Source organism: Theropithecus gelada, chromosome 14 (assembly GCF_003255815.1).
Source record: "Theropithecus gelada isolate Dixy chromosome 14, Tgel_1.0, whole genome shotgun sequence".
In the NCBI taxonomy this organism is placed as follows: Eukaryota; Metazoa; Chordata; class Mammalia; order Primates; family Cercopithecidae; genus Theropithecus; species Theropithecus gelada.
The window spans coordinates 28,910,933-28,937,165 of NC_037682.1; the positions used below are offsets into that span (position 1 = coordinate 28,910,933).

A 26,233-nucleotide genomic window follows, 5' to 3' on the forward strand; every position below is an offset into this window, starting at 1 on the left:
ACAACAGGCTATCTTGTAAAATGGGAAGAGAAAAACAAGAATACACATTTTAGTTTACATAACATTAACACATTTGTTGGTCAATTCCACTCTTATAACTTGCTGTTCAAGTCTGTATTACTATATGAATGGGTTTCCCCATAGGCCCTTAGAATTAAAATATACAGCTCCTTGATTTTTAAACATAGAGAACACAAATACATTTTATTTATTTTTTAATTCATCAGCTGTTTTTTATTGAGACAGAGTCTCACTCTGTTACCCAGGCTGGAGTGCAGTGGTGCCATCTCAACTCACTGCAACTTCCACCTCCCGGGCTCAAGCAATTCTTGTGCCTCAGTTTCCTGAGTAGCTGGGATAGCAGGCACCCAACACCGCTCCCAGCTAATTTTTGTACTTTTGGTAGAGATAGGGTTTCACCATGTTGGCCAGGCTGACCTCAAACTCCTGACCTCAGGTGATCTGCCCACCTTGGTCTCCCAAAGTGCTGGGATTACAGGCATGAGCCACTGTGCCCGATCCACATATGCATTTTTTAAAATCATATGTAAAAAAGTACTGGGTTGTGTGTCCTCTTCTCCATGTCTACACGTAAAGCCTTGGAGAAGCTTGAAGTTGTTGCTGGAAATTACATAGGGCAACACAACACTTTAGCCGACCCGATTCCCTGAAGTTTGGGGAAGATGCTGTCCTGCAGACACCACATCACCAGACCCCACTCCAGTCCACAGACCTTGTACAAAGTATCCACTATTATCAACTGTGTTTCCATATGTATTTCTTATATACACATCAAGAAACTCTGGAAGAATACCCAATAAGTTATTGTTACTAATACTTATCTTCGAGGAAGAGAGAATGGAAAACTGGTTTCTGGGATACGGGGGTGGGAGACTCTACTGTATACCCTTGCTCTATGTGTAAAATTTTTGAACCACGTCAATACAATCCTATTCAGAAACAAATTTTTAAGATTCTTAAGTTAATAACCACCACCAAGATTATCGCAGAATGGTCAGAAGCCCGAGAAAGAATCGCAAGAGTAAGTCCCTATCAAGGGCACATCAGGAAGCAGGGTGGCTACCAGCTAACAGAGAATCCCACAAGTCCTGGCAACCCACCAGTCCAGACCTGCCTCAAGCTGGTAACCCAAGAATCCTTTTTCCCAGGACTATAGAGAGTGAAGAGATGAGGAAAGGGGGCCAGGAGTCCCCAGCAGTGCTGGCTAGGCCAGCCTGTGAGCAGACCGTGGCTGAGTCATGTTGCAAATCTACAATCCATGTCTATACTCTGTTTATTCTGCTTGCGTTGGTTTATAAGGAAAGAATGTTTCTGAAAAAACCTCTATCTTGTCTCAGCTGAATTGAGAGAAGGGGATTTTCCACACCTCTGTTCCAACACACCATCTCCAGTGGAACTTGGCAGACTCTTCCCCACTTAAAAGCTACCTTCCCCCATCAAAAAAAGAAGGAACTCAGAGTGGAGACCCCATTAATTAATTATTTGACTCTTAACCATTTACTGAAAACATAATGTTATGTGTTAGACACGGTGCTGGATGCCAGAAGAAAAGGATGAAACAGCTCAATGATTTCTCCTGTGCCCCATGAGAGAGTGATCTGGTCCACTCTTTTATAGGGCACAGAAGGTTCATCTTACCCAAAAGATGAGAATAAAAAATATCAAGGCATTAGATACCTAGGCCAAAATCACAATGGGACAATTCACCCTATAGCCTTACTCACGTTTACCAATTTAATTTGTAAAGGACAAGAAAGAAGAGAAAAGCTGGAGAGAGACAGCCAAATTAAAGAGGCTGTGGTTTGTGGTTCCCTAGATGCAGGAAAGATGAAAATCTTGATTCCTAACACCTAGGCCGTAAGCTCCTTGGAGGCTCAGGCCTAGAATCTGGCAGCCTCCCTTCCACTTTTCCCGCTCTATCCTAGGGTTGCTGCCCTGTCAACAGAAAAGCAATTACTTGTTAGAACAAACATCATCATAAGGAATAATAAACAAATTGCTCTTAGGATGGAACCCGGCATTTTTCTCCAATTAAAGTTTATTGAGCACTTACTGGGTGCTGGAAACCACTGTCAACAATGTAGGCGTTCCCACATTTAAGCCTAAAACAGAACTGTAAGCAGCAATAATAGCCTCACTTTTAATACACAAGGAAACTGTCCCGAGCAAGCACAGGCCAGAGATAACATGTGTCTTGTTGCGATCAGGGAGCCCAGAGCTGCCTGGCTCTGCATCCTGGCAGCCACTTAGTAGCTGTTGTTAGCAATGACCTGGGAAAACTCACTGGTTCTTCATACTTCAGTTTCCTCACCTAGAATGTGGGGAGGATAAGGATACCTACTTCATAGGATTACTGCACAAGTAAAATGGGTTAATCCTCATCAAATTGCTAGAACGCTGCCTGGCCCACAGCAAGGCTTGGCAAGCATGAGCTGCTATGATTTCACCCAGGACTCTGAATCCCAGGGTCTTGAAAACTCCAGCCCACTGCTTCTCAGCATCTTCCTACAAGTACAGCCACGCTAGCATTTCCTATGCCTGGGATTGAGGACCCAGGAGAAATTCATAAAGTGGGTAATATGTTAGGTAGGGCCAGACCAGCTGATGAAAGGATAAGAAGGTAGGAAGGTGGAGGCAGACTTTTGGAGAAGAGAATTGCCGGGACATGTAACTGACATGAAGGCAACCCCTCAGCCTCAGCAGCCCCCATATGCCATCTGTTTCACATATTGGACTTCCATGCCTGGTTTCATTTGAAAACAAAATTCTACTGCTACCAACCCCCACCACAAGCCACTGAGCTAGAAAAAGGGAAGCCGGGAACTGAGGGTAATGTGAAGGGGACACTTACATGGGGCCTGACCAAAATGAGAAACTGGGTGTGAAGTTCAGCCAGAAGCCAAAAGGAGGCATAATAGGGGGAAAAAATGGGGAAGCACTGACTGGTCTACATGATCTCACCCTTTCTCCCTCCCAGGCTGACCAGCTGAGGCACCACCCCAGTTGACAGGATTTCCTGTTATTACATAGACCTGCGATCTCACGCCTCACCGTCTTGTCAACTCAACTTCCCACTCCTGTGGGCTTAAAGGTAAAGGAGGCATTACTAAAAGCTGGAGTCAAGCTGGTGGAGAGGCGCAGGGACAGCAGGATGGCAGCAGAGTAGGCAAGCGTGGAAGTGACAGAGGGAAATCACCTCGGACAGAGTCAGTCTGCCTTGCACATAGAGAAAGACCAAAGGCGGCGAAATCCCTCTCCTTGTCCCAACTCTCCTCCCACATGAGGTTAAAGACCCAACTCTCTTCCCACATGAGGTTAAAGACCCAACTCTCTTACCACATGAGGTTAAAGAGGATGAGGCAGCTTGCAAGAAGTGCTGCAGGTTAGCCAAGATGAGTTGGAATAACCATATCAGTAGTTAACATTTCTGTGCCATTTGGCAAGTAGGGGTTCCCTAGCCCTGCACCCTGGCCCTTTGGCGAGATCTGCCCAGACCACCTCAAGATCCAGGAACAGCAGAGGTCCTCCAGAGTCCTGTGCCCAATGCTGTAGCCGGTCAGTGCCCATCCAGCCTGATTGCTGAATGTCCTGATATCACCCACCTCACTTCTGCGATAGGATATGTTTCAAGGAGACAGCTTCTATTAAGTCGGAACAGACAGAAAGACTCCCTCCCCTTCTCTGGTCCATTCCATGGGAACCCATGGGAGGTGGTATCCTTGACTAAGGACATGGAGTACTCCCACCTTTTGGGTGTCTGCATCCTAGTGGGTGGCAATGGGAACAGTGAGAAACATGGGAGGAAACTGACAAAGAGCATTTATTGAACTTCTAGTTATGTGGCACACTATGTTCAGCAGTCTGCACACAGAATCTCAAATTCTCCAACAGCCTCACAGGTAGGAGTGTATCCTCATTTTGCTGATGAGATTGATGCTCAGAGCTTTGCCAGGGGCATACACTGGTAGATCCCAACTCAAATGGAGGCCAACCTAACCAGGCAGTGGTACCCCCCATGCCACAGGGGCAGGCAGGCAAGGAAGGGAGGCAAGTGAGTGTATACTGTAAAGTCCAAGAAAGTCCCTCTAAAGCCAGCAGCCAGGCCTCAGCTCCCCTGACAAGCTCCATGCCAGACCATGAGTCCAGTGCCCAGATCTGACCTTTCCAGAGAGGCTGGAAACCTGGAGTTTTAGGTGAGATGTCCAGATTTCTAAACAACGTTTAGGCCAAACACCACATGCGCCAACCCCATGGGTCTCCAATCTGCCACTTCTAACAACCCTTCTTAACCTGAAAACCAAGTCTGTTTCTCAGCCACAGCAGGTACAAGGTAGTAACACATCATCAGGCAGAGTCACCCAGACCAAGAAGAGACCTCATCTTAATCCCTCCAAAACTAGGCTTCTCAGAAGGCCAATGCCCCCCTCATGATCTATTCATGAACCTATGCCCAGGTACATCAAGCCCAAATCTGGATAATGCCAGCTCTGTGTGGCTCTTGCAGCCCACTTACTAAGGGTTTAAGGACATGGGAGACTTCGGTTCAAATCCCAGCTCAGGCTCTTACTGGCTACATGACTCCGGGCGAGTTATTTCACCTCTCTGTATCCGTACTTCCTCCTTGTAAAACAGGGATACGGTATCTATCTCACAGGGTGTGGGGAGTTTTAAAAGAGTTGACATATATGAAGCACTTGGAGCCTGGCACATACTAAACACTAAGCAAGTGTCTGCGGTTATCATTACCTCGTGGCATCAGGCCAGGGACTGGTCTATGATATCAGCCTGTGAGCTGGATCCAGGCTCACCTTCCTCCCGTCCCCTCCCAGCTCCCCCCACTACTGTGGGTCCCCCTCTCCTACAGTCAACAGACTCTGTTACAGAGATGGAAAAATCGGAGGTGGATTTCCCTTTGGGTTTCCGGCAACCAACTGACTCAGAAGGAAGATATTTCAACTCAGACCTGTCAGAGATCAAACACAATTCTTGGAACCTCCTCTTTCCTTGAAAATCTCTGGGGTTTTCTTCACACCACCTCCTCCCTCCCAACAAGAACAGAAGCAGGGTGGTTGGAGAGAGAAGGAAAATGTGCGTTTCCTGTCTCAGGCCGGCTGCAGATAACTCATCTCTGATTTCCGGAAACCTCACCTCTGAGCATTTATTTCTGCAGAGAAAAAGTCCTGCCAGGGAGTTTGAGGCAGGAGGGCATGGAGTGAGTGGCGGTGGCAAGAATGTTAGATGCTCAACTGCCCTTTCTGCCTGCTCCCGCTTCCGATTTCAACTTGGGTATCACTTTCTCCTAGGTCTAATTATGTGCCCATCCTCCACAGGCTCCCAGCACTCCAGATTCCACCTTCACCCCTCTAAAAGCATTGCCTGAGAACTACCTGCCCAGTTCCTCTCTCATTCTGCTGTAAGAGCTCCAAGACACAAACCACCTACTCAATGGCCACCCCAGAATACAGCCCAGTACTCCACATTTATTCAATAAAAGAATCAAGGAATCAATGGCCCCTCCTTCGACACACACACCCCAATACTCAAAGACTGAATAAGAACTTATAAGAACATTGGCAAGCAGGTTCTTCAAAGAACCAGCAAACATCAATCTTGCTTTTTTTTTCACACTTTTCTAATTCTTCTCGGTCGCATAAAATCAGTGGGAGAGTTGGCAGAAAAGACTGTTTAGGGAGAGTGCACTCCTCTCTAAAGTCAGCTTAGCTGCCCTCGTTCTTGGAAGGGCTCATGAAACCCAAACCTCTAACCCAGACTTGTCCCTGCTGCCAAAACGCAGCCACATCAGGGGTGAGGCTGGAGAGGGGTGTTAAAAGCCGCACTAATACCCCACAGAGAATTCAAAACAAGAAGATTCCCAGAATCAGCCCGAACTCCAGCAGATGGAAATTTAGGGAAGCCAGAATTGTTGATTGTGATGCCTGGGGATTTAGCCAGAATACATCTATTCTGAAAGGTCATTGTCTTACCTTGAGAGCTATTACAACGTGCAAGCTATGCCTCCTAAGGCAGTTTCAATAGGAAATATTCTGATTTATGGTTTTCATATCAACAGACCATGTGCCCTGACTTTTACACAGGGCAACACTGGCCACTGTATTGAGGTGAAACATTTCTGTCGGATTTTTTTTTTTTTTTTTTTTGAGACAAAGTCTCACTCTGTCCCCGACACTGGAGTGCAGTGTGGTATGATCTTGGCTCACTGCAACCTCTGTCTCCCAGGTTCAAGCAATTCTCCTGCCTCAGCCTCCCAAAAATAGCTGGCTGGGATTACAGGCACACACCACCATACCTGGCTAATTTAGTAGAGACAGGGTTTTGCCATGTTGGCCAGGCTGGTCTCGAACTCCTGAGGTGATCCACCCGCCTCGGCCTCTCAAAGTTCTGGGACTACAGGGTGAACCGCCACACCTGGCCTGACAGATTTATCCTGTTGTTGTTGTTGTTGTTGTTGTTGTTGTTATGGAGTCTTGCTCTGTCGCCCAGGCTGGAGTGCAGTGGCGCAATCTCTACCTCCTGGGTTCGTGTCATTCTCCTGCCTCAGCCTCCTGAGTAGCTGGGACTACAGGTGCCTACCACCACGCCCAGCTAATTTTTTTATATATATTTTTAGTAGAGACAGGGTTTCACCGTGTTAGCCAGGATGGTCTCCATCTCCTGACCTCGTGATCTGCCCGCCTTGGCCTCCCAGAGTGCTGGGATTACAGGCGTGAGCTACCACGCCTAGCTGGATTTATTCTTACAGTGTGGAGACACCTGTCTTTGGATCCAATACTGTGTTTTAGAACTTGACCTTCCTCAGTCCCAAGTTCTTCCTCATAGTTACTTCAAAGGCTATCTGCTAACATTTAAAATAGAGTCTATTTTCAAAGACATGTCTTAAATGGAAAGGCCACTTATAATAATGACTGCATTACAAGACCCAGCTACATAAAACATCTTCTTTCCTAGTCATCCTTTGCACTGGCTGCTATTTAAATAAATTTGTATTTCCCAGGTACATACTAACTCCACAGATAGAAAGTGGCCAGGGTGGCTGGGATGAGTGACCCAAAGAACGTGATTTAGGCTTTGACCCCAGACTGGGATACTCCATCAAAAGTTTATTACCATTTGGCTTGAGTAGAATGGAGAACTGAGAAAGTCATTTCCTCTTGTTCTTTTCTCTGTGGAAAGGAGAAACAGCTGGCTCTCCTTGTAAGAACTTAGCCTCACCCAAACTTCAACTCCAGGCACCACTCTGAGGATTCTGTTCCAGACTCTCTAGTTCAAAGTGAGCTCACCTCATCCAAACTGCTGGAGAAGTTTTTTCTGAGACAGGATCTTGCTCTGTTGCCCAGGTTGGAGTGCAATGTGCATCGTCATGCCCAGTTTTTAATTTTATTTGTATTTTTTTGTAGAAACTGGGGTTTCATTATGCTGCCCAAGCTGGTCTCAAACACTTGGACTCAAGCGATCCTCCTGTCTCAGCCTCCCAAAGTGGTGGGATTACAAGTGGGAGCATGACACCCAGCCAGGAGAGGGTTATACACAGCACTATTCATGGGGAAATTCATCACATCAGCCTGTGCTTTCATGCACTATACTCACCCATTATGTATCACTTTACTATTTCTTAAGTGTTCACAGTAATAAGAATCATATGGCTAACATTTATTAAACTTTATTAAATCACCAGACCCTGTACTAAGGATGCTTTTAGCATTAGCTCAATCCTCCCAGTGACCATGAGGTTAGGGCTATTATTATCCTCATTTCATAAAAGACAAAATAGACTTAGAAAAATGAAGTCACTTGCCCAAGGTCATGCAGCTAGCCCAATCTTGATCCCTGGTCTTTCTGAATCCAGAAACTGCTCTCTTCGGTTAAAAATTTCTATTAAACCTACCACAAATCCTCTTGCATGTAAGAGGACTGTCACAACTGAAAAATGGGCTGAAGAACTGAGGCCTCTCTGTTTGCACATCTCTTTCTGACATCCCTACCATTCTATGCCCCACCCTCTCCACCAGTCCTGCCTCAATCATGTTGAGTTGATAGATCTATTCTGCAAACAAGTCTTCTGAAAGGAAAATCAAAACCCAAGTGTCTACTTGAATGTAACCAGAGAGCAGCCTATTTCAGTGTTTAAGATGCTGGAATAAAGGCAGCTGTGTTTACCTCCACACAGGCACTTGCTGATGTGGGAGGGCTGGCTTTATTCAACTTGGGACATCCAGGTCACATTCAGTCCCTGGGAGATACTTCACATCCTCAGTTATAATCTGCGGCTCTGATGTGAAAGCCTATCTCCATCCTCAGGCCTTCTCTAATATAGTGTGGCTAGAATACCAGGTACAGAAAAATGGGGAAGAAAGCTCTGATTTTTTTTTTTTTAAGCTTTGGCTTACTCTGGGCTCAATTTATATCTGGGCAAATAGTTTCAAACCTCAACCATATGTAGTTCCCACTAGTCTGAAAAATCACTCAAGACACAGAGGACATCTAGTAGCCCTAACTCCAACACTGGAAAGGAGGGCTGGGGGAGTGTCATGCTCCTCAGGATGGGTGTTAGTCACAGAATATGATAAGAGATGGGCTCACAGAGACCTCAGGAAAGGAACGATGGCAGAAAAAAAGATGAGGAACCATCAGCTTAATCCCTCTGCCAGCATAAGACCTCTCTTTCTGACACTACAATATTGCCCAAAGAACAAAGGTGTTGCTATGCATCCCCCCAAAATTTATATGTCAAAGCCTTAACCCCCAATTTGATGGGATTTGGAGATGGGCCTTTGAGAGATACTTGGGGTTACATGAGGTCATGAGAGTAGGGCTCACATGACTAGTGTCCTTATAAGGGACATCAGAGAGTGAGCTCTCCCCATCGAATGCAAAAGAGGTCATGTGTACACAAAGTACACATCTGCAAGCCAGGAAGAGGGCCATCACTAGGAATGGAAATGACCATCACCTTGATCTTGGACTTCCCAGCCTCCAGAACATCAAGAAATACATTTTTGTTATTTAAGTCATCCAGTCTATGTATTTGTTATGGCAGCCCCAGCAGACTACTAGAGGTATCTAAGTCAGAAAGGAGTTCAAATCGTTATGCCACTGCTCATTGCTGTGTGACTTTGGACAAGTTATTTTATTTCTCTAATACATGATTTTTCTCATTTATCAACTACTCATAACAAAGGGCTGTGGGGAGAGTTGAATGTGTTGATGTAGGAGGAAGGTACCTAGCATTTTTTGGGGACTCAACACCCCGAAGCAGCAATACCTCCCCAATGCATGCAACGACTAGTATCATAAAAGGGCAGCTTCTTGGCCATGTTCAGTCCACAGATGTGTTTTGTTTGGCCTGCACCAATGTTTGGGGAAATTTGGATTTACCAACATTTAAAAGTCAGAAAATTTCACATAAACATCTCAATTTCCAGTTCTTCTTGAAAAATAAGAGATGTATCACAGGGCCTGTGTTCTGCCAGGGTAATCCTCTTTTGACAGAGGACAAGATCTCACCGCCCGGCACCCACACCAGCTTCACCCATTCAGAAGACCTGCTTGGTACCTGAAGTCTTTTGAGTTAGCAGCCCCTGGGCTACCTGGGCTGGTGAAATCTGGCTTGGCCTGTACTTATCCCAGCTGTCCACAAACAGAGCTTTTAAGTACAATTTCAGGATCAGCCTCCCAAAGTGAAGAACAATTAGCACATTCCTGAGTCACTGTTTTATTTATTTATACTTGTATTGTGAACTAAAGAACCTCATGGAAAGGCCAGAATTTTAGTCCTTGGATAAAAATGAAGCTTGGCAATGTGGGGGTTGGCTGACCCAGATTTGCCCCTGTCACTCAACTTCTTGGGGCCTCAGTTTCCTCCTTTGTAAAATGAGGCCTTGGGCTAGATATCTTTTGTCTTTTTCCATATTTATATAAGATGTGAAATTCAAGAACGTGGATGGAAATTTAAAACAATTCTAAAGACTTTAATGAAAGTAGAGCTCTTAAAACACCCCATTGACCTTAAGGCAGGCCTCAACTAACTGTAAACAGGATCAGAACAATGGACTTGTTTATTGTTCTGCCCACTCCAGGGTTGGGTCTTTAGCCTTGAAGTTCTGCACTTAACATATCCAGAAACAAATGAATGCCAGGGCCTGAAAAGACCTGATGGAGGCCAGGCGCCGTGGCTCATGCCTGTAATCCCAGCACTTTGGGAGGCCAAGGTGGGTGGATCACGAGGTCAGCAGTTCAAGACCAGCCTGGCCAAGATGGTGAAACCTCGTCTCTACTAAAAATACTAAAATGAGCTGGGCATGGTTGCAGGCGCCTGTGATCCCAGCTCCGGAGGCTGAGGCAGAGAACTGCTTGATCCCAGGAGGCGGGGGCTGCAGTGAACCAAGATGGCACCACTGCACTCCAGCCTGGGCAACAGAGCAAGACCCTATTTCAAAAGAAAAAAAAAAAAAAAAGACCTGATGGATCAATCTTCTATCCCTAGAAGATCCTGGTGCTCTGAGCCCTGCCTGACTTGCTGCTCTCATTTCACCAAAACACAGACCTAACTGCACAACTACCCAAATTTAGGTGCTCTACGCAAGTGGATGGACCGCCTTTTGGTTCCTTGCTCATTGCAACCACAGGAACTTTGGATGCGCAGTTTCTACCAACTGGAGGCCTCTTCACCTAGGTAATATCCGTGGATGTTTCAGATCACAGCAGCAGCATCACATCCACCCTTCCTGGCCTCCTTGACAAAAATCAATCATTCTAGCATATGCTTTCATCACATCAGCTGTGTTGGAGTAGCTGTCTTAGTTGCACTGTTACATTTCACATGTGTGGCTAGTTGACTCATGATTCCCTTCCCAATGAATATAAATTCCAGGAGGGCAGGGTCCATGTCTGTCTTTGGTCCTTGTTGTCTCTCCAGTGCCTGGCCAACAGAGACGCACTCAAATGTTTGCTGGTAAGACACTTAGTAAAAGGAAGAACAGCGATAAAACCCCAAGCAGTCTGGTTCCAACAACCAAGCTGAACTGCCTATTATGGTGCCTAATGGTTAGGAGGGGCACAATAAATGTTTGCAGAATAAATGACACCTGCCATCTATCAACCCTCTACCCCCTCCCCCACAAAACACACTACATACTGAACAAATGATTCTCTCTGGATCAGAAGTCTAGACAGATATAGGTCTCAGAACGTAACAGCCATGAAAGCAGCATAGCTGACAGAAGCAGCAATAAGAACCAAGCAGGAAACAAACAAACAAACAAACAAAAAAACCCTTAAGGCTCCTAAGGGGGTAGCCCCTCTGCCCCGATCAGGCTTATACGGGAAAATGGCACCAAGTCTGGCCTGCCACATACCTGATGTTTTCGTTCAGGGCATAGAGCTCGTTGCTTTGCAAGCCGCCCCCTTTGAAAACGTTGATCACAGCAGTCTGAACGCTACAGGAAAAGAGAATAACACTTGGTTAGAGAATCTCTCTTCTTGGGGCATTTCAATAGCAGCTCAGGGCTGAAGGTGGGTGGAGTGACCAGGAAGCTCATAGCACAAACCTGGTCACACTCTCCATCCATCCTCCATTTCCTCCTCAGTGTCCTTGGAGAGAAAGGAAGACGGAAGCCGAAAGGACTCAAAAGCAGCCCCCGCTTTCTTGCAAGCCGGCAGGTCTTCCTCCCTCACCTCGCTGGCGGCCCTGCTAGTGCAGCCACAGTCAAGCGCAGGCAGTGGGATCTGACTGCAGGAAACTGCATGGGCCTGGGAGATTCCAAATGGCATTTCCTGCAAGCAGAAGCTGACCCATGCCTGGGTTCTTTCACAACCACTGTCTTCACAGGGAAGCTTGGTGGCCTTGAACTAACATGAACCGGTAATTCCTTTCCTTTTTAACAGCACTTTCCTTGGAAGAATTTCCCGCAGGCCAGCCTTACAGGCCCCTCATATTTCCACTCCTGTGAGGTGTACCGGCAGTAGAGTCAGTCCCTTGAGAGGCCGTATCAAGGCTTACTCCACAGCCTCTAGGACGACAGCCCAGTGTTTCAGCAAAGGAGCTGCTTACAATCTTGTCTGTATTAAGGGCCCTGGCCTTTTCTTTAAAGAACAGGGATCCATTTAACACCAAAACATTTTGGAACCCCCTCTCTCCATCCCTATCATCAGAGTCGTGCTTTCTGTGTTCATTCATTGAAAATATCCATAATGGGTTGGGCACGGTGGCTTACGCCTGTAATCCCAGCACTTTGGGAGGCAGAGGCAGGCGGATCACTTGAGGTCAGGAGTTCGAGACCAGCCTAGCCAACATGGTGAAACCCCGTCTCTACTAAAAATACAAAATCAGTCAGGTGTGGTGGCGTGCACCTGTAAAGCCAGCTACTCAGGAGGCTGAGGCAGGAGAATCGCTTGAACCTGGGAGGCAGAGGTTGCAGTGAGCCAAGATCACACCACTGCACTCCAGCCTGGGTGACAGAGCAAGACTGTCTCAAGAAAAGAAAAAACAAAAAAAAAAGAAAAGAGAAAAGATCCATAATGAGCCAAACTATAAATAATTCAGTCATGCTTCAAAATAATGATGCATTTAATTTCTCCAAACAGTATCTATAAAGATTTGAAAAGCAGTAGCCCACAAGCATATAAGACATAGTGCTGATTCAGTCTGCTCAATTCTTGGTGCACAAAAGGTTGGCTAGACACCTAACAAAACTCTGTGCCTCCTCTTCTAAGCACCTGTGGCTCACAGGTCTTCATAATCTTTGGTTTATGCCACTCATTTAATTTTTCACAGACATGTTTTATCTTCCCAAGTAGGAAGTGGGAAGTAGGTTACTTAAGGTTACTTATAGAAGCCCACTCTCGGATATGCTGACAGTTTCAGGTGTGACTAATGAGCATGACTAGTGACTGTAATTCCAGTACAACTGTCCCAGTCTGGTAAACTGACTCTGACAGGCCAGAGGCTCTCAGCGGTCTATTTTCTGGCCACTGAAACAAAGAAAGCTAACAGACACACTGGATGTAAAAAAACCTTCCTCTCTTGGCCAGGTATGGTAGCTCACACCTATAATCCCAGCGCTTTGGAAGGCTGAGGTGGGAGTGATCCCTTGAGGCCAGGAGTTCAAGGGCAGCCTGGGCAGTATAGTGAGACCCCAGCCCTTTAAAAAAAATTTTTTTTTAAATTAGCTCGGTGTGGTGGTATGTGCCTGTTGTCCCAGTTACTCGGGAAGCTGAGGCAGGAGGATCGCTCGAGCCCAGAAGTTTGAGGCTGCAGTGAACTATAATTGCACTACTGCACTCCAGCCTGGGTGACAGAGTGAGACCCTGTCTCTAAAAAAAGGAAAAAAAAAGAAAATTTGCTCTTGTCATCATTTACCCCCATCATCACCACCTTCCCAGAATCAGCAGAAGCTCAGTCAGCCCCCGGATGCCTCCCTCCCTGCCATGGCCCTTGGCAGCCCTCCACCCCACATCCTGCGGCCTCCTTCACCTGTTCCAGGCTGAGCTGGAGCTCAGCTGCAGAGCCTGCCGAGTCGCTTGGAATCGGGGAAGGTCGCTGAGCACAGGGGAGCTCATGAAGCGCGGTCTAGGCCTGCGGAAGGAGCCCATCTTGTGGAACTCGCCTGGCAGAATGGGAGCGAAGCCACGGGTCATAAGTCCTGGTGACAGTTCAGCTTCACCTCTAGGAGCAGGAGGTTCTGAATGCCCTCGGAAAGGGCTTTTCCAAGGGCTGCCTTCAGGTGCTCAGGCTTTCTTAAAACCACAAACGTAGCCAACACCTGAAAAGAGAGGGCAGCTTTTATTGAGAACTCCTGGCCTGAGAACACCTCTTAGAGGAAGTTGGCTGGGACTTTCCAGCCTAACTACCCCCAAAACAACTGTGGTACCCAGAAATAGCATCTATTCCCTTGCAGGTTCCCATTCACAAGTTTGTACAGATCTCTTTTTCGTTGCAACAGTGTGGTCACCCTCAAGTGGGAAGACAGTGACAATGGGGCCAGGCTAAGGCCAGTCCTGCAGAAAAATGATTTCTAAGCTGTGCTAGACTCTGGTTCTAATATGCACCCATCAGTTTGGGCGCTGCCTGGGTTTCTGTGGCCCATGATGTTGTGCAGTAAGAGATAGATTTTTTAAAAATGTCTCAAGGAGGACACAAGAGCTCCTCATCCTGGCATTGATGACCTTCCATGATACACCCTTACCATGCCAGTCTGAATGTATTGCTCAGTTTTTCTCAAAGTATCAGTGTCTCTTCACTCAGGCGCATCTCACCTTCCCTTACCTGCTATTCCTTCACTCATTTCAACAGGACACACTCACTGAATGTTTGCTATTTATTAACCACTGTGAGTGGCAGAACATCCAAAGATTTCTAAGACCAAATCCCTGCCCTCAGGGTACTCAGTCTATGGAGAAGATAACTATCTTTTCAAGTATTCACTCATGCAATTAATATTTATTGAGCAGCTACTGTGCACAGGCACTCAGGCACTGGGAGCTATAAGATGGCTCCAGAGGCCATGGTGCCCTGCCCCATGGAGCTCACAACCGGCAGGCACTCTTCTATGTCATGCCTGATCCTTCCACCACACTTTTGCTCATACCAACTGCTCCTCTTACCCAGAATTCTCTTCCTTTTTCCCTCTGCTTATTTAAACCCAACTCACCCTGCAGGGTTGGGTTCAACGACACTGTCCCCTTGTAGCAGTCGCTGGGAGACTTCGCGGCTTCACAGTTAAAGGCAGTGGCTTCAGGTTTGAGTCTTAACTTGGCCACTCCCAAGTTGTGTGACTTTGGACACACTGAGTCTAAAGTCCTCAGCTGTTACTAATGCCCACTTTCCAGGACTGGAGAGACGAAATGAGATCACGTGACATGGCCGGCAGACTGGCACAGCCATGGGCCTCAAGGACTGGCTATTTCCATTCGGATGAATTTCTTTCTTTCCTCGACACCTTTGGACCTGTAATTTCAGTCTCTTATTCTTTAGTGACTCTAAAGTCTAAATGAATGACTTAAAAGGTGAGTATTAGAGTTCAGCAGAGTGAAGGACAAAAGGAAACACCACGAATCTCATAGTCACTTTTTACTTAGGGGTTTAGTAGGTTTAGCCCAGAAGTATGTTCACTGACATCTCTCTCACCAGCTAACTCTGCTATGTCCCAAAAACTAATGATGCAAGAAAAAAATATTCTAGCCTTAAGTCAACCTTCAGGTTGCCAGGGGAGGTTTTTGCAACCCCAGCTGATTAGCATTTGAAGAAGGGGGAACCGAAGTCTCAACTCCAAATCAAACATGCTGTTGTGGTCAGAAGAGTGAGTTAGGCCACTCAGATGGGCACGGAGGCAAGCCATCGAGAGGGCACGGGAGGTGTTAGCAGCTGTCTGCAGGCAACAGGCATCGCAACAAGGAACTTGTGATACGAAGAGGCAGAAAAGAAATGACTTGTCCTGTCTCTTAACTTTTTTCTTTTAAGGAAAAAGCAGACTTATGTCCTGCTTTTCTGTACAGTCTTTGCCCCTTCACCCCCTGCTCAGAATGAGTTCAACAGTTTCGTTAAACTTTATTAACAAAAGAAGCATAACAGGCCTGTCAAGTTTCAGAAGGCCTCAGCAGCTTCATAAATGCCACTGCCACTTGGAAAGATCTATATAAACCAACAAATGAGATGATGAAGAAAGAAAGCCACAGAAGGTCCTTCCGTATCCTTAAACTGGCTAGCTTTGGGATTTAACTCGCCCAGTAAAGGTCACACTACAAAGACAGGATCCATTTCGCTGCCCTTCTTCAAATGGAACTGCTAACTGCAATTCACCTGTGTAATTACAGGATATTAACTCCCTTTATGAGGATCTTAAACAAGTTAATGGAGCTGCCTCTCATTCCATGGCACTGGTACAGGGAAGTAGAAAAGTGAGCAGAATGGATCGTTCCAAGTGTTTACCCACCACCTTCCTGCCGAAACACCCACTTCTCCAGGAAACTGTAAGACACTGAGGATCGCAGGCTGGCTCCTGTACCCATCCACTTCTCAGTTAGTGTCCCCAGGCCGCCTAGTCCAGCAAAGCGCCAGGGCAGCTCCATCCACACACTCAGCCCCTCTTAAATAAGGGTCACTTTCAGCCTATGACTGTGGCTCCCGCGGACTCATAAACTGCAGAGTCACACACAACGAGTTGCCACTGACTCATTTTTCTCCTCCCGAATCCACCACTCTCAATGCTGACAGTTGAACAGAATGTGAAGCTGTCTTTGTCTCCACCATTCCTACTTCCGGGCAGAGCCAAGAGACCTCCCCAGAGCAGCACAGGGAGGAAGGAGGAGGCCGTTGGGAGCATTGACAAGAGTGCCCTAAAGGGAAACGCTGATACACCCTGGGTTCACCTGCTACAGCGCTGGCCCCACAGGCGCAGGCCTGTCCTGACCTAAATCTGACAAGTCAGAAAATGACAGAACAGACGGGCCCTCGGAGTGGGGCCAGTCTAGGTCCCATTCACAGATGACAAAGGTATAGCAAAGAAACAAAGAAACTCGTCCAAGGTACTCGAGGCAGGAGGAGAGCTAGGACTGTGAGAGCTGTTCCCTGACACCTGTTTGAGCATGTTCCCCAGCTCCCACCTAGGCCAATCTGCAAACTCCTTGAAGACAGGCATAGGGCTTTATTCACCTCTGCATCCTCAAGACTAAGCTCACTGCTTAGCCTGTAATCCCAGCACTTTGGGAGGCTGAGGTGGGTGGATCACCTGAGGTCGGGAGTTCGAGACCAGCCTGACCAACATGGAGAAACCCTATCTCTACTAAAAATACAAAATGAGCGGGACATGGGGGAGCATGCCTATAATCCCAGTGACTCAAGGAGCTGAGGCAGGAGAATCGCTTGAACCTGGGAGGCGGAGATTGCAGTGATCCGAGATCGTGCCATTGCACTCCAGCCTGGACAACAAGAGCAAAACTCATCAAAAAAGAAAAGAAAGGGGAGGAGAGGGAAGGGGAAGGGAAGGGAAGGGATGGGAGAGGAGAGGAGAGGAGAGGAGAGGAGAGGAGAGGAGAGGAAGGGACGGGAGAGGAGAGGAGAGGACAGGAGAGGAGAGGAGAGGAAGGGAGAGGAGAGGGGAGGGAAGGGGAGGAGAGGGGAGGGAAGGGGAGGAGAGGGGAGAGAANGAGGAGAGGGGAGGGAAGGGGAGGAGAGGGGAGGGAAGGGGAGGAGAGGGGAGGGAAGGGGAGGAGAGGGGAGGGAAGGGGAGGGGAGGGGAGAGAAGAAAAGAGATGAAGGAAGATATAAGAATTAAGAAGACATTGGCTAGGCCGGGCACAGTCGCTCTCATCTGTAATCCCAGCACTTTGAGAGGCCAAGGCAGGCGGATCACCTGAGGTCAGGAGTTCGAGACCAGCCTGGCCAATATGGCAAACCCTGTCTCTACTAAAGGTACAAAAATTAGCTGGGCATGTTGGTGTGTGCCTGTAGTCCCAGCTGCTCAGGAGGCTGAGGCAGGAGAATAGCTTGAACCTGAGAGGCGGAGGTTGCAGTCAGCCAAGATCACACCACTGCACTCCAACCGGGGCGACAGAGCGAGGCTTCAATCTCGGAAAAGAAAAAAAAAAAGGCATCGGCTGCCTGGCTGCCATGAAGCCAAGCATTGTCTCAATACATAAACTTCCTCAACCCTCACAAAATACCACTTGAGCTGGGCACAGTGGCTCATGCCTGTAATCCCGGCACTTTGGGAGGCCAAAGTGGGCAGATCACAAGGTCAGGAGTTTGGAAATCAGCCTGACCAACATGATGAAACCCCGTCTCGATTAAAAATACAAACATTAGCCGGTGTGGTGGTGCACCTATAATCCTAGCTACTCCGGAGGCTGAGGCAGGAGAATAGCTTGAACCCAGGAGGCAGAGGTTGCAGTGAGCCGAGATCGTGCCACTGCACTCCAGCCTGGGCGACAGAGCAAGACTCCATCTCAAAAAAGAACAAAACAAAACAAAACAAAACACTTGAACATCAGAGAAGTTAAGTAACCTACCCAAAGTCACACAGCTAGTGAGTGACAGATCATTGACTGGTGCCTCATTCCCTAGCCCACTCCCACTTTTCCATGCTACCAAACTCAGTCAGAAAACCAGAATTGAAGCCACTAAGTTAGGAACCAAATTTCATATCAAAAGTTCAGTCTCATGCCCCTGAGATAAATAAACTGGCATAAGGAACTCTATGACCATACTTGATGGGGCAAGAGGAGTGGTGAGAAAGGATGAAAGGAGGAAGCACAGCTGCCTTAGACACCCACTCCCTACTAGCTGTGTAACCTTGATCAAGTTACTCGACCTCTCTGAGTCCCAAATTCCTCCCACATGAAATGACCCTGAGTGACTGCCTGAGGGTTGAAGGAAGATTAAGTGAGTAAATATTTGTCAAGCGCTTAGAACTGTACCTGGCAAATAAGTGCTACCTAAGAGCTTGTTCAATAAATAAAATCACGTTGTTGCAGTTATTCCTAAATTGCCAAGCCGGGATAGCAGTGGGGATACAACAGCAGCTCCCTCTGCTTCTGGTAACCCAGTGGCATCTGGAAATACTCCACTGACGAGCAGACAAGTCCTCTGAGCCCCCATCCCCATCACAGTGCACCCAGGCTTGCCTCCTTAGCCCTTTGATAACTCATGACGTTATTTACTGATCCTACACCTCTCTGCAGCAAGTTCCTCAGTTTGAAAGTGTTTTTCCACCCACAGTTGTGCTTCTAAGTCTTACCTCAATCCTGTAAGGCAGATGGAGCAGACAGTCTGTCACAAATTAGAAAACTGAGGCCTGAGCAGGTGCCTGACTCGGCCAAGGCTGGACAGCTGTCAGGTCAGGGACTCAGCCCCGGCCGGGAGTCTCCCAGCCTCACACCTGGCTCACTGTTGAGCCTGCCAGGAGATTCTTTTTATCTTTTTTCCTATATATTTCAAAATATTTTCATTATGAAACATGCTTTAAGAGTTTATACACACACAAACATATATTTTAAATAATAATAGTAGACCAGGCATAGTGGCCCACGCCTATAATCCCAGCACTTCGGGAGGCTGAGGCAGGAGGATTGCTTGAGCCCAGGAGGGTGAGACCAGCCTGGGCAATGTAGTGAGACCCTGTCTGTACAAAAAATAAAAATAAAAATGAATTGTTCAGCGATGGTAGTGTTTGCCCGTATTCTTAGCTACTCAGCAGGCTAATCGCTTGAGCCCAGGAGTTCGAGGTTACAGTGAGCTGTGATCTTGTCACTGCACTCCACCCTAGGCAACAGAGCAAAACCCTGTTTCTATTTAAAAAAAAAAATGAATAAATAAATAATGATAATAAACTAGTACCTACTTAAGAAATAGAATGTTACCTTGGAAACTCTATGTGCCCCTATTTTTCTGATAATAGCATACTTGGTCATATATTACAAAAAACATAAGAATTCACATAACTCTATAACATACATAGTGAAAGGCCTCTTTCTAGCCACTTAGTATAAAGCAGCGCTATCCTGTAGAACTTCGAGATGACACAAATGTTCTGTATTTGTGCTGCCCAATACGGTAGCCACTAGCCATATATGGCCATTGAGAACTTGAAATGTGGCTAGTGCAAGTGAGGAACTGAATTTTAATTGTATTGAATTTTTAATAGCTGTACACATGTGTACACACACATTCTTGTTACTATGCTAATAAGAATGAGTAATGTTTTTCTTTCCTTTTAATAACACGTCATGGCCATCTTCCCATATCACTACATATTGATCTACTTTATTATGTTTAATGGTAGCTTGACTATTCCATTTAGGAGGTATTACGTTTTATTTAACTAGTCCCCTATGGGTAGATATTTAGGGAGTTTCCCCTTTTTTTGTTACTGTAAATAATGAGCGTATCTGTGGGTCTTAGGGATGACATGACCACGTTTGTAAGGTGCCTTCTCAGCAGTGGAACTTCTGAATCAAAGGGCCCAGAAAGTCTTAGCTATGACTCTAATACCCACCCCTACCAGAGCCTAGAAATAGCATTGCAGAAAAGATATTGAGAAGTATAATGCTTATAGCTCTGAAGGATGTACAGCCACAAGTGTGTATCACTCAAGAGCTTTGGGGGCAGAAAAACCCTAGAATCAGTGGTCACTTTGCCATTCGCTCACTGTGGTAGGCAGAAAAACATCTCCCGACCCCCTACAAAGATACAGTCACTTGTCACCAAAACCTGTGGATATTATCTTATATGGCAAAAGATGCGATTCAGATAAGAATTTTGAGAAGAGAAGCTGGTCCTGGATTATCCAGGTGCACCATAAACACAATCACGTGTGTCCTTATAAAGGGGATGCAGAAGGTACTAGGGACAGAAGAGGAGAAGACACAGACACACATAAAGAAGAAGCTGATGTGGAGACAGAGGCAGAGGCTGGAGTAATGCAGTCACCAGGAGCTGAAAGAGAAAAGAAGCAGATTCCCCCCTACAGGGAGTACAGCCCTGACCCACTTTAATTCTGCACTTATGGCCTCAAGAACCATGAAAGAATATAGTTCTGTTGTTTGAAGCCATGAAAGCTGTGGTCATTTATTATAGCAGCCACAAAAAACCAATACACTCACAGTATGACCTTGGATACCTCTGAGCTGCAGTTTCTACATCTCAAAAGTGGGAAAAGGAAGAGTTACCTTGGAGAGTTGTGGTGACCAGAAAGATTGTCTATGAAATACTTTGCATGGTTCCTGGAACTGTACAGGTGCTAGACACAGGTGCAGTGGAGGCTGGGAGAAAAGTCACCCGAGACAGGCTGGTGTCACCACTTCCTGTGGAGCACTGAGCAGGTGATTTAGGATTTGCAAGATATTGGATGAGATGACTCAAGTAGGACTTAGAATGCTCCTTGAACATAGCAAGTGCTTGATAAATGCTACCTATGGTTTATTGTATTGCCTCCATTACTGTGACCCCTGTATTAGCCTGTTCAAACTGCTATTACAAAATACAGCAGCCTGCATGGCTTACACAACAGAAATTTGTTTTCTTGCAGTTCTAGAGGCTAGAAGTCCATGATCAAGGTGTCAGCAGGGTTGATTTCCTTTGAGGTCTCTCTCCTTGGTTTACAGATGGCTGCCTTGTAGCCATGCCCTCACATGGTCTTTCCTCTGTGCACTCATGCCCTTGATGTTTCTCTTTATGTCCAAATTGCCTCTTCTAGGACACACACACAAAAATGGAAAGACATTCCATGTTCACTGATTGAAAGAATCAATAGTATTAAAATGTCCATACTATCTAAAGCAGTCTACAGATTGAATGCAATCCCAATCATTTTGATGGGATTCAAATGACATTTTGAATTTGACATTTCAAATTTGACATTTTGATGGGATTCAAATGACATTTCAAATTTGACATTTTGATGGGATTCAAATGACAAATGACATTCTTCACAGAAATAGAAAAAAAAAATCCTAAAATTTATATGAAACCAAGAAAGACCCAGAATTGCCAAAATCTTCCAGAGCAAAAAGAACAAAACTGGAGGAATCACACTACCTGACTTCAAATTATACTACAGAGCTGTAGTAACCAAAACAGCATGGTACTGGCATAAAAAACAGACACACAGATTAATGGAGCAGAATAGAGAACCCAGAAACAAATCCACACATTTATAGTAAACTCATTTTTGACAAAGGTGCCAAGAACATACACTGAGGAAACAACAGTCTCTTTAATAAATGGTGCTGGGAAAACTGGATATTCATATGCAGAAGAATGAAACTAGACCCCTATCTTATATATAAAAATCAAATCAAAATGGGTTAAAGACTTAAACCTAAGACTTTATACTATGAAACTGCTAAAAGAAAGCATTAGGGAAACTCTCCAGGACATTGGACTGGGCAAAGATTTCTTGAGTAATACCCCACAAGCACAGGAAACCAAAGCAAAAATGAACAAATGAGATCACATTGATTTAAAAAGCTTCTGCCCAGCAAAAGATACAAATCCACAAAGTGAAGAGACAACCCACAGAATGGGAGAAAATATTTGCAAACTATCCTTCTGACAAGGGATTAATAACCAGAACATATAAGAAGCTCAAACAACTCTATAGGAAACAAATATAATAATCTGATTTTAAAATGGGCAAAATACCTGAATAGACATTTCTCAAAAGAAGACCTACAAATGGCAAACAGGTGTATGAAAAGATGTGCAACATCATTTGATGTGGTTTGGCTCTGTGTCCCCACCCAAATCTCATGTCAAATTATAATCTCCACGTATCAGAGAGGGACGAGGGACCTGGTGGGAGGTGATTGGATCATGGGGGCAGTTTCCTCCATGTGATTCTCATGAAAGTGAATGAGTACTCATGAGATCTGATGGTTTTAAAGTGTGTGGCAGTTCCCCTCTTGCTCTCTCTCTCTCTCCTGCCACTATGCTTCCCCTTTGCCTTCCCCCATGATTGTAAGTTTCCTGAGGCCTCCCTAGACATGCAGAACTGTGAGCCAATTAAAACTCTTTTTGTTATAAATTACTCAGTCTTAGGTAGTTCTTTACAGCAGTGTGAAAATGGACTAATACATCATTGATCATCAGATAAATGCAAATCAAAACTACAATGAGATATCATCTCACCCCAATTAAAATGGCTTTTATGCAGAAGACAGGCAATAGCAAATGCTGGTGAGGATGTGAAGAAAACGGAACCTTCATATACTGTTGGTGGGAATGTAAATTAGTACAACCACTATAGAGAACAGTTTGGAGGTTCCTCAAAAAACAAAAAATAGAGCTACCATATGATTCAGCAATCTCACTGCTGAGTATATACCCAAAAGAAAGGAAATCAGAATATAAAGGAGATATCTGTACTCCCATGTTTATTGCAGCACTATTCAAAATAGCCAAGTCCTGTATGCAATCTAAGTGTCCATCAACAGACTAAAGAAAATGTGGTACATATACATAATGCAGTACTCTTCATCCATAAAAAAGAATGAGATCCTGTCATTTACAACAATATGGGTGGAACTAGATATCATTATGTTAAGTGAAATAAGCCAGGCACAGAATGACAAACTTCACATGTTCTCATTTATTTGTGGTAGCTAAAATCTAAAATGATTGAACTCACGGAGATACGAAAATGATGGTTACCAGAGACTGAGAAGGGGTATTGGTGGTGGGAGGAAGGGGGGATGTTAAATGGGTACAAAAATATAGTTAGGTAAAATGAACAAGATCTTGTATGTGATAGCACAATAGGGTGACTACAGTCAACTGTATTTTAAAATAACTAAGAGTATAATTGGAATGTTTGTAAACAAAGAAAGGAACAATGCTTGAAGTGATGGATACCCCATTTACCCTCATGTGATTATTGTGCATTTCATGCCTGTACCAAAATATCTCATGTACCCCCTAAATACACACACTAAGTACCCACGGAAATTAAAAATTAGAAGAAATGTTCTATGTCCAATGTCTCTGAGTTAGAGAAACTAGAATTTTGGTCCATATTCCTTTCTGAAAGACCAATGCTAGTTACATTAAGAAAAAATCCCTTCAAAAGCAACTTAAAAGTTTTGGTGCTGGCACGTCAGTTATCTGGAAAGCCCAGGCCCTGGGTCCAGGAAATTCCGTGGCAGTTACAGAGTTACTGGGAGGTATCACAGGCCTTGCTAACACTCAGCTCACATGAGTTTCTTCAAAAACTTCCATGATGTGTTTCTTAGAGAAAAAAGAATGTGTCATCTCACTTTCTCCTCACAGCTGCCATGGCCAGGGCATAGAGATGGGGCAAAGCCCTGCCTACTGGGGCAATGGGTAAAGGAAGATGCTGCACTTAGTGGAAAATGCAAATGAATTCCACTAGGGCTCCAACCTTTGACTCTGAAAAGGGAAGTAGAATCGTGGCTCAACAACTTAAAATAAAGAAGTAGGTGGCTTATAATAACTCTGAGGCTTCCAGGAAAAAGCCATTCTGAGTGTAAATAACAAAGAAGTCAAAGAAAACAGCCATGCCATCTGATGTGACTGCCTGGAAAACAAGAAGAAACTAGTTCCCAGGGAAACAAGAGAGATGGCCTCTTTTACACATAACCCTCAGAAGCTTCTGCAGTCAGAAAGCCCAGCATGCAAATCCTTCCCTGGCCCATGAACACAGGAATGACCCAATGTCCTTCCACACCACCAGGATTTAGATAATGATCGGTCAAACTCAACTGATCCATTCTCTAATTGCAGTCAGAATGGTCTTTCTAATGACAACCTTGATGATCATGATAGCACCATTTACTGACTGCCAACTGTGAGGCGGGCACTTGCCGTGTATTATCTCAGCATTTTAAAAATGAATTTACAGGGTCTTGACTTTTAGTGAAATAGAATAGAAAGTATTAGAGTGCATCACATCTGGAGAAAACAAACATATTCATGTTTACTGGTTTAAAATGTCTCATCTATTTCACACCTCATATGGCACTCAAAACTACATGAAAGCACCTGTTTGGGAGTACCTGTGTCTGATCTTACAACCACCAGAAGGTAGGTGCTATTACCAGCCCCAGCTTACAGAGAAGCAAATGGAGGTGCCTAGTGTTTAACTGGTCTCAGGTCACACAGCTCATGAGAAAGGATGTTGGGACTAGAACCCAACAGTTCAGAGCCCACCACGCTTACGTCACTCTTTGCTGCAATGCCTTCAAATGTTCCCCCCCAAGTCTTAGAATAAATTCACAAACTCCATCCTCACAGCCTCACTTCTCACCACTCTGCAGTTCCTCTCATTGGCCTTCCTTCATGTCTTCCACCAGCACCTGCTCTGCCCCACCCCAGGATCCTTCCATGTGCTGTGGCCTCTATGTGAAATATTTCCCACCCCATTCCCCAGGTTCAAACCTGCACCCCCTTTATAACCCACCATCAGTCGCTCAGAGAGGCCCTCCTTTCTCCTCACCCGTGATTAGGTTCCATTACCCTCAGAGAGCACCCTCCCTAACTCCTTCGTCATCTTGTCATAATCCGCCTTAATAAATGACTACAGAATCATTTGTTATAGTTTTGTGAGGCCCATAAGGGCAGGCACTATCTGTCATGTTCTCAGGTACATCCCCAGGGCTTAGCACAGGGCTTAGTGAAGCAGGAATTCCATAGATATTATCTGAATGAGTAAATGAGCCAGGTGTATGTGAAGCATCACTGCTAAGAGACAGCAACTATAAGTAGGTGTCAGCTCAGAACACCAACATTTAAAATTACATGGGCATTTTGGGAGGCCGAGGCGGGTGGATCACCTGAGCTCAGGAGTTCAAGACCAGCCTGGCCAACATGGTGAAACTCTGTCTCTACTAAAAATACGAAAATTAGCCAGGCGTGGTGGCGGGTGCCTGTAGTCCCAGCTACTCGGGAGGCTGAGGCAGGAAAATTGCTTGAACCCAGGAGGCGGAGGTTGCAGTGAGCCAAGATCGCGCCATCGCACTCCAGCCTGGGTGACAAGAGCAAAACTCTACCAGGAAAAAAAAAAAAAATTACATGGGGCTTCACCATGGGTAAACACCAGGGTATTGAAATCTGACTCACTTGGCTTCAAATCCAGCCTCTACAGCTTATTAGCTGGATGACCTGCATACGTTCCTCATAGGCTCTGAATTTTCAGTGTCCTTGTCTGTCAAATGGTTGTAATGCTTAAGTGCATGTTGTTAAGATGAAACTGAGATAACCTAGATCATGGCCTGGCCGTGAGTAGAGGCCCAAAAAGCTATAGTTATTATTAATATTTTTAAACAACATTGTGTTCTTCGCAAAACTGTCTTAGGCTTCACAAGGTGATGGGTGGTGGGGTTGGGGGAGACAGGCACTCGCACGCATCGTTGGAGGGAGAGCACTCTGACTTGACTGCTGCAGAAGGAAATGTGACAAGATCTGTCTAAGTGACAAAGGCCATACCCTCTGACCCAACAAATCTATTTCCAAGAATTTTATTCAAGGCACTTCAAGTGGCTTATGTAACATGGGATTTACTGCAGCTTTGTTTATAACAACAATGAGCTGGAAATAACCTAAGTGCTCCCCCACAGGGAACTAGCCATATGTAAACTATGGTGTCCCATATACTGGAAGGCAAAGCAGCTCTAAGAAAGAGCTGACCTTGGGCCGGGCACGGTGGTTCACACCTATAATCCCAGCACTTTGGGAGGCCGAAGCGGG

General features: G+C 45.6%; 1 protein-coding gene across 2 annotated transcripts in view; it reads right to left on the bottom strand.

Annotated features, from left to right (window-relative positions):
• Positions 1-26,233, bottom strand: part of PRR5L (proline rich 5 like) — a 174,198-nt gene that overhangs the window by 54,234 nt on the left and 93,731 nt on the right. The window contains exons 2-4 of one of the 2 annotated variants that reach the window (XM_025355715.1): positions 18,771-18,777; positions 13,511-13,799; positions 11,394-11,474 (exon numbers count right to left, since the gene is read on the bottom strand). In XM_025355715.1, coding sequence (XP_025211500.1) covers positions 11,394-11,474; positions 13,511-13,674 — 245 coding nt within the window. In that variant the 5' untranslated portion in view covers positions 13,675-13,799; positions 18,771-18,777. The remainder of the gene's footprint in view (positions 1-11,393; positions 11,475-13,510; positions 13,800-18,770; positions 18,778-26,233) is intronic. The other variant, XM_025355714.1, reaches the window with a different exon arrangement.